This window comes from Hemiscyllium ocellatum, chromosome 16, assembly GCF_020745735.1.
Source record: "Hemiscyllium ocellatum isolate sHemOce1 chromosome 16, sHemOce1.pat.X.cur, whole genome shotgun sequence".
Classification (NCBI taxonomy): Eukaryota; Metazoa; Chordata; class Chondrichthyes; order Orectolobiformes; family Hemiscylliidae; genus Hemiscyllium; species Hemiscyllium ocellatum.
In genome coordinates, this window is record NC_083416.1 from 54,074,899 (window position 1) to 54,084,246 (window position 9,348).

Sequence of the window (9,348 nt, forward strand, 5' to 3'; positions counted from 1 at the left end):
AGGAATGAGATTTCCACCTTCAGAGCCCTAAAAGTCTAATTCTGGACAGTTAAGTGTTTGATGAACACAACTTCAGCTGGTCTTCCCTAACAGGTCTATCTGATCAGACAGTGTGCAAGAGTACCATCAACAACAACACTTTGGCCTTATGTCATAAAACCATTCAACCCATAGAGTCTATGCTGAATTCCACTGATTATCCAACCAGTCCCATTTCATCACTGAATCTTCAAAGCCCTGTAAGTTGATTACACAAGTTCTGGATTAGTGGTGCTGGAAGAGCATAGCAGTTTAGGCAGCATCCAAGGAGCAGCGAAATCGACGTTTCGAGCAAAAGCCCTTCATCAGTCCTTCATAATTTCCTGGCTTTTTTAAAGTATAATCTTTCTTAAATAATACAATTGCAAATTTTCAATCTGGAAGGACAATTCCTGAAAATGCAGTTGCAGTTTCTTCAACTAGCTCCTTTAAAATCCGAGCATGGAAACAGTCAGGATGAGGGAATTTGTCAGTCTTTAATGCCATTATTTTCTCTAAACTATTTACTTGCTTAAGTTAACTTTACCTTTGCCCGAAATGTCGATTTCGCTGCTCCTTGGATGCTGCCTGAACTGCTGTGCTCTTCCAGCACCATTAATCCAGAATTTGGTTTCCAGCATTTGCAGTCATTGTTTTTTACCTGATTACACAAGTGCCTATACAATTTCCTTTTGAAATTATTCATCTACCCTGCTTCCAGCACAATAGATGGCAAGTTCCAGGTCATTACCATTTACTATACAGAAAAGCTCTTCTTTACATTTCTCACATACCTATTGAGAATTAACAATACTCAAAATTAAAGTGGGTATTTTAATGACAAGCAGCCTCCTTTCAGGCTCTGGTGATTTTACAGGTCTGTGACTATCCCTTGGTCATTGTATCATCTGCTAATTGGAACAGCTTTTCTTTATCCACTTTATTTAAGTCATAATCTTGGATATTTCTATTAATCCATGCTTCAACATTTTAGAATCATAGTCATCCAGTGTAACAGACCCTTTGGTCCAACATGTCCATATTTCCAAAACTAACTTAGTTCCACTCGCCTGCGTTTGGCTAATATCCCTCTAAACCTTTCCTAGTCACATACCTGCCCAAATGTCTCTTGAATGTTGCAGCTGTACCTCTGTCTACCAATTCCCCAGGCAGTTTATCCCATACACAAAATACCCTCTGTATGAAAAGGTTGTCCCTCAAGTCCCCTTTAAATCTTCCTTCTTTTCCAAAGGGGAAAACCCATTTCTCCAATCCAAACTTCTGGATTAAACTTCTCATTTCTGGAACTATTCTGGCAAATGTCCCCTTGCAGCAGTCTCCTCTAACCAGAAAATCAATTTTTAAATCGATGAAATAGTAAAGGGATAAACGTTTTTATGGATGTAGCCTTCGAAAGAAACGTTCAAAGAGAAAGCTTCCATATAAGATACTGTCAGCTCAAAAAAAATCATGTAATTAGAGACAAATTATTTGCATGGTTGGCTATTTTTAATGATGTCTGCAGGACCTGGGTGGGACAAGGTCAGAAGTCACATGATACCAGATTATAGTCCAAGAGGTCTATTTGAAATCACAAACTTTCTAAGCGCTGTTCTTTCCTTAGGTGAAGGTATTTTTAAATTAGTGAAAATAGTGAGGTACTCGGAGGCTGCTCAGTCACCTCTGTTCCACACTCTGCCCCGAAAGGCGGGGCCAACACTAGCCTCGCGTCTACATCGGCCACGCCCCTTCCCTACCATGCCCCACCCCGCCCATTGTCCCACCCGACTCACAGAGAGGTCCCACCCCAGCGTTGTCTGTCCTCCCACCAAGCCCCTGCCCACTGCGGCCCCGCCCCTCCACCCCCACGGCGGCTCCGCCCCTCCACCCCCACGGCGGCTCCACCCCCACGGCGGCTCCGCCCCTCCACCCCCACTGCGGCTCCGCCGTCCCCCCGCCGCAAGCCGTCCGCTCGCAGTGTCTGCCGGGAGTCGTGCCCTGTGGCCTGTCGGGAAGATGGAGGATTCTGTGCTCGATGACTTTCTCAAGAGGAACCGGGAGATGGCGGATCACAGCCTGGAGCGGCTGCGCGGCCTGTCTGAAAGCGACAAACACTGGACGGCGCGAAGGAGCTTCCTGGTGCGGAACCTGTCCGATTACCCGCGGGACCGCCTGGATTACCTGGTCGCGCTTTCCATGGTCTGGTCCAACCATGTCTTCATGGGCTGTCGGTGAGTGTGTGTGTGGAGGGGGCAGGGCCCAGCTAGACGCCGGAGCATCTTGGTGGTGGGGGAGGGAAGGTAGACCCTCCGGAGGTCTCCGTCAGCAGCGAGGCCGCTTGGAGTGCTCCCCAGCCAGACCAGGCGCTTTTCAGATGAAGGGCCTTTGCCCGAAACGTCGATTTTCCTGCTCCTCGGATGCTGTCTGACCTGCTGTGCTTTTCTAGTACCACTCTGATCTTGTCTCTGATCTCCAGCATCTAGAGTCCTCACTTTCGCCTACGAAACGAGACAGGTTATTGTCCTTTTCCCCAGCAGTCCCTAGGGGTTATTCATCATTGTCAGGCCCAAGAGTTTGAGAGACAGCCCAGTTCCCCTCCCTCATGGGATCACTGAGACAGAGATTCAGCAGGAACATATGACAGTGGGTAAATTTCCCTTGTCATGTCTCTGTCAGGGACAGGATTTTCTTACTCCATTCAGGTTTCAAACAGGCCAGCAACAAGTGGCATGCATGCTATAAGGTATGTTTGTATTTTCAAAAATATTTGTAAAGTTACAGCTGTGCATGGGGGTGGGGGTGGGTTTAGTAGAATTCAAATGCAATATTCTCCTCCACCTCCCCCCCACCACACCACCTTTAGATTATTGTGAATAACGTTTTGTTATGTGATTTAGTTACAGCAATCAGCTTATGGAAAAGGTTTTGGATATGGCAGATGGCGTACATGTGGAAGATGCACCACATTTCACCACGAGAGATGAAATAATGCAACAGGTACTGTACAATAAGCAAATAAATTTACAACACTGAAGGGAGATCTGCAGCCCAGAATGTGTGTGCCAGTCAAGAAAATATCTGTCAAATTCCACTTTCCAGCTCTTGTTACAGTACGTCATGTGCATATCCTGAATTTCTTATTAAATGTAAGAGTTTCACTAATTCCACTTTTACAGACAGATGTAGATTCCCATCATCGCCTGGATGTAAACATCCCCCATCAACTTCTCTCTGATCTTTCTGTCAGCTATTTGAATCTGTGCTTCCTGTTTGTTGACACCTCTCTGCTAACATTTCCCCCTTATCCATACTATTAAGGGTCTTCATAAATTCTATATATCTCTAAATATCCCTTCAGTTTCTCTGTTCCATTGTCCACAAATAAATGTGCTATGAACCGGTTGTGTAAATGTTCAAAGTATGGGTAAATAGAAGTGACATATCTGCAAAAAACTGCACCTCCAATCACAGGCTGTTCCTTATTGGCAGTTAGTGAATTTATCTTCAGAAAATATAGGAGAGAAACTGTCTGTGATTGATGGAACAATGAGCACCATGGAGGTAAGTGATGTCTTTTGTTTTTAAAGGCATTGCCCTCTCATGTAGGTGCTGACCCATATAGGAATATAAGGGTCAGGTTCGTGAAAAGGCTTTGGAGGCCAAGAGGAGCCAGAGACTACGAAAGGGTTAGCTGGATTCTCTGACAGAATGGAGTAAAGAAACATAACTTGGTCCCTTTGCAACCATCCTGTGGGATATAGGTAAAGTAGTGTTACTTGTGCAATCATAATTACCTATACAAAGGAAATGAACTCACACCAGTGTGTAATTGTTTCAGCTAAGAGCTGAGTCAACAAGAATGGAAACTATGTGGAGGAAGTACATAATCATTTTTTGTATTAGCTAAAATTGTATGCAAGAATGAAACGTGACTGCAAAACAATGGTAGATGTTACAGGCGAATAGATAAGATGCTGTGAGGGGAGGCAGTTAAGCTAGATACACCTGTACAAACAGTAGGTATAAACATCTGTTTCCCACTTTTACAGAAACACAGGAACAAACTCCAAATTAAAAGGGTCTTAAGGATCAGTATGGTAGGGGAGGCACATATGGAGGGAGTAGATAATGGTAAGGAAAGGATATGCCTAACAATGACCCACAGTAGGATGAGGTCAAACGGCCTTGTGAGGCCAGAAATAAGCATTTTGTCACAGACAAGGCTGGATAAGGCAAGAGATAAACAGGAGTAATGGGTGCCGGTCTTAGGGAAGTGGAAGATGTAAACAGGGGAGGAGCAATGAAATAAAAAAAATAGAAACCAAATTATATAAATATCGAGTATTTATTGAAATCAGTGTATGTGTCCCTTGCCTTGTAGACAGTGGACATCACACCCTCTTGCAAGAGTAAAATAAAGGACACTACTGATTCAGATTTTGTCTCGGACTGAAATTATTGAAGTGTGTGAGCTTAGTTTCTCACAATCCCACATTCCTTGTCAGTGGTAAAAAGTTCACACGTGACTGTGCAGGAATGAATGAAATCTACTATTAGTGACTGAGTGTGTCAACCCTTGAAACTAGGAGTGAACATCCACACGACTTTCCCCTCCAGAAAACAGGTCAGGAGAAGCAGAAAACTCTTCCAGGTAGCTCAGTGCATTCACCACCAGAGGCAAATACAAGGTCAGTGTTAGTTAAACTCCTTAGCTCAGCCTCCAGCTGTTTCTCTGGTAATCAAGACTTGGGGCCTAGTCTGTCTCTGATTCTCCTTCGGTGTTTAGTACTGTTTAGCTGTGCTGCTTGTTACTTTTAATGGTCGTTGTTATTTTTATGTAAATGATCCATTTATTGCTTTGATTTTTTTTGGGGAAGTTCATGTTTGTTGTGCCAAACCTGACCTTTGAGATTTGCACGTTGGCCTTTGCCTAAGAAAAAAATGAAATTTAGGGCAATAATGTGAAAAAGGTTGGATAGCTCAGCTTTTGTTTTGAAAGCTGTGTAAATGTGGGATCATTCATTGAGTATTCCCTAGAGCTTTCCTTTAAAAATTCAATTGTTCTTTATATTAGACATTTGAAATAGATTTAACATCCTCAATATATTTATTCTTTATTCACTTTACAAAAATCCACGTAATATTAAAAAAACTGATCAAATCATGACTTTTCCAGTCCATTAGAACTTTGTTGTGACAGTTCATAATGGAATGGGTTTCACACCAATCTGTTGAACATTTTAGCTTTCTAATATATAGTTACATTTGAAATAGATATATTTTGATGGACTTATACCTACAATTTGCCAATTAATTAGTTATCCAATGTCTTTAGTTTTAAATCAAGTGTGAGGACAGGAGAGAGGACGCAAGTATGATACTAGGAGAAACTGAGGACTGTAGATGCTGGAGATCAGAGACAGGAATGTGGTGCTGGAAAAGCACAGCAGGTCCTGCTCCTCGGATGCTGCCATTCCTGATGAAGGGCTTATGCCCAAAATGTCGATTCTCCTACTCCTCAATGGTGCCTAACTCGCTGTGCTTTTCCAGCACTACACTCTCAACATAAGTATGATACTCTGATATGGTTTTACTGAAACCTCTTCTGGGTTTTCTGTAATTAAACTTGAAATCACATGACACAAGTTACACAAAATGTAATTCAGCAGACGGTTTATTAACCAATTAGAAATGGTAATACATTTAACAACAAGAGAGACATGCATGAGAATTCCTAGAAGCATAGCATTCCAGTGGGAACTCTATCAACAAATTGACTTGGATCCCATTTACCACCCTCTGAGAAAAAGAACAGGAAATGGTGTCACCACAGGAAATGGCATCACCAACCCAAGGAAACCTAAACACATAAATAGAAAGCATGTCATATTACCAGTACCTCATCTAGAGGCTCACTGATGATGATACATAGTATGGTGACGAAACGTCTGAAAATGAATCTTCCAGCTCAGTGAGCAAATCTACATCCAGATAACTTATTGTTGGCATGAATTCATTTATTTGTTTTGAGGAAGAAAATGCAAAGCAGTTGCCAGGTTGCTGGACAAAGATTGATAGGCACATAGATGGTTTGCTATGATTTTGCATGTGCTCCAGCATTAGCAACAAATGCAGCCTCTTTTAAATGGATATAAAGATCTATTTAGGATTTGCTGTCTCAAAATAGTTTGTCAGTGAAATTGACTCCTCAGCCATAAAAAAGCCAACATATTTCATGTTATTTGCTGACCTACTAGATTTTGATTTCCTAACACTGTTGTGGTCAATATGAATACTGATTACTTAATTTAAGGTTAGAGGAAGGTTCGTATTAAAAACACTAGTTCTCAACAGTTAGGTTCCTCCCACCAGATAAATGCTTGATATGTCTGTGTTCTTGGACAGAAGGCAATATGTTTGTTGCCTTGTTTGATTTAATGTGATGAAGTTTAAGATTGCCAACATTTAAAGGCGTGGATGCTGAATTAAACAATCTTGTGACTGAAACTATTTTGGATGTATTACAAGATTTTTGTTGCATTCTATAAATAAACTGTATGGTGTGTGATTAACGATGAACTAAGTGGAGGATTCGATCATTTTAGATCTGTGCACTTTTTGAACCAATATGATTGAGAATGCATGTGATGGTTACCTAATCCTGACATGTTTTCAATTTGATCTTCAGTCATTTACATTGTTTTGACATAGACAATATCTACCTTATCATCTAGTTGAGTTAGCATATTATCATCAGATAAAATGGGAAGTTCCACAGGCTGTGGGAATGATAAACTAGTATGAAATCCATTCTGCTATCGAGTTATGACAGGCAAACTCTGAGAAAGTTAAAAAATCTTGATCTTTGATTTTTAGTATTTAGTGGATCATCTTGAAGTGAACACAAATGTATTAGATGTTGAATTACCTCATGAGAAATCAAATACCAAATGATAGTACAGTCAGTTCTACTATTACACAGTAGTTCTGTTCTCATGCAATCCCATATTATAAATAAATCACATTTAAATTAAAGGTGCTGGAATTGCATTATAACCAATACAGTACACATTTTAAAACATCACACTTTAGAAACAGTGTCCCCAATTTGTCAATTGTGTTATAGTGAATTTGTGTTAACAAAACATTATAACAGAATGACCTGTGCAAGGTGACAGCATTATCACAGTGGAACTTAATGCTGTTTTACTCCCTAGTAAGTGTGATAGGTGGAGGAAAAGTGGTACATTAATTTATGTCTACTCTCCTAAAATACAGAAGTCAGGGTTGGCACCTCAGTACATTGTGGAGACCAGCACTTCACAGAGGTGCCTTTATAGGGTGGATGTAAAAGATCTCATGGCACTATTTTGAATTGGTAGATACCCCCAGTTTTGAAGCCAATATCCTTTAACATCAACAAAAATTGTCTAGTCATTATCGCATTATTGCTCATCAGAGTTTGATGTGTACAAATTGGCTGCTGGATTTACTATATTACATTAATTGCCTGTAAAGTACTTTGAGATCTCAGATGATCATGAAATATATTATATAAATGCAAGCTTGTTTTATTTTTCAGAGAAAGTAAAAGACTGCACCAGGACAGAGATCTTTTGATGGAACTGCTGTTTATACTGTAAGCTTCCCCAGGTGTTGCAGAGAAGATATACGGAGATCGCTGTACCCAAAGAGTCAAATTTATTGCAGATCTTTAATCTGAATCTCCTACCAGATTCTTTTAATATGGTTACATTTATTAACCGTAAAGATTATGGAAGATTTGTGTAATTCTCTTACACAGTTGTAAGTGGGAATTAGGTACAGACCTGCTTAGAGAATGGAAGGAACGTTGTAAAATATCATCAGCCAGGATCAAAATGTTGAATGATTTTAGAGTTGGCATTAAATGTTTGCTGTATGACTGCATCAGCTAAATTGATAACCAGGTTACACTCTCTATTCCTGGGTCAAAGTTAAATAATTGATCATTACATGATGCTGCCTTTTGCAGGAGGAGAAAGAAATGTTTTTCTTTTAAAACTGTTTGGAGTTTGGAAAAGGAATATTTTAATATTTTCCATTTGCATCTCAAAGTAGATTGTATGATGCTGTTTGGCTTTTAGAGCAAGGTCCAACATCTATTTATGATCTTACTTGTTAAATTAGTTTGTAGACGAAATTGATTCTACCATAAACAAGCCAATACATTTCATGTTATTTTCTGACCTATTCTGGATTTCCATTTCCATGTTCTTGCTAATGTGTATATTTGGATTTTTTTGGGGGGAGGGAAGCAGTTTGATAGCGAAAATATTCATTTTTAAAGATGTATCAATTGGATTTCTACTTTGTGATAAAGGTCTGATGTATCTTTTCTTGACCGAAACTCAATGTATTATTTGTTATGGTTTAAGATACGATGAAACCTAAGATTTCAAATGTTAAGAATCTTGGATGTCCAATTAAACACCCTCATGACTGAAAGTATCTTGGATTTATTTTATGGTACTGATTCTGTAGATCAATGCCCTTTTTGAATCAATGATTTACACTAATACCTTGTCATAATTTCAATTTTGATCTTCTATGGTTATCTGATTCATTTTGATGTAGAAAATATCTACTTTTGACTTCTGTTTTAACACTTTTACACTGGTTTTGTTAACAGTATGTGCAGGGACATAATTATATAATTGCCCAAGGCAATAAATTGACTTCATTATGTTTTTAGTGTATATTTTTCATTGATTTGGAATTCATGCTATTAATATTTTTGACATTAGATTCTGTCAATTTAATTGCATTTATTATATACCTTACATTCAAATATTGGTCTGAATAACTGTCATTGAAAACATGAGAGATAAGGTTGTGTTGATTTAAGCAGTCTGACTGATGGATTCTCAGAAATTGATCGCCAAGGGTTAGGTTTTTGATTTGCTCAGTGTGGATCTCATTGAATCATCTCGGAATATTAAGGTGTTTTCCTCCAGGCATCGGGTGGTAAAGAATTGGCAAAGGAGGCGGCCCAGAACTACATGTCCTTGGCAGAATGGGAGGGGGAGTCGAAGTGTTCAGCCACAGGGTGGTGAGGTTGCTTGATGTGGGTGTCCCAGAGATGTTCTCTGAAACGGTCTGCAAGCTGGCATCCTGTCTCCCCAATGTAGAGGAGACCATATCAGATGCAACGGATACAGCAGATGACATTGATGGAGGTACACGTAAATTTCTGTTAGTTGTGGAAGGATCCTACAATTTGTACCAATTTGCTTTCTCTGTATGAAACTTCTTGGGTATTCTTTTAGTGAGACTTCCTTGTTCTGTATA

At 39.8% G+C, this 9,348-nt stretch overlaps 1 protein-coding gene across 1 annotated transcript; it reads left to right on the forward strand.

Annotated features, from left to right (window-relative positions):
- The first annotated feature begins 1,953 nt into the window (after positions 1-1,953).
- cdkn2aipnl (CDKN2A interacting protein N-terminal like) lies at positions 1,954-8,505 on the forward strand. The gene is made up of 3 exons (XM_060836834.1): positions 1,954-2,249; positions 2,916-3,015; positions 7,601-8,505. The coding sequence occupies exons 1-3, from the start codon at positions 2,035-2,037 to the stop codon at positions 7,607-7,609; spliced, it is 324 nt and encodes a 107-aa protein (XP_060692817.1). The 5' UTR covers positions 1,954-2,034; the 3' UTR covers positions 7,610-8,505.
- The last annotated feature ends 843 nt before the right edge of the window (positions 8,506-9,348 follow it).

Excerpts from the sequence above, each read along its gene's own strand:
- cdkn2aipnl (XM_060836834.1), top strand. The coding sequence starts at position 2,035 with ATGGAGGATTCTGTGCTCGATGACTTTCTCAAGAGGAACCGGGAGATG. Across the intron at positions 2,250-2,915 it reads CATGTCTTCATGGGCTGTCG|TTACAGCAATCAGCTTATGG; the intron begins GTGAGTGTGTGT and ends TATGTGATTTAG.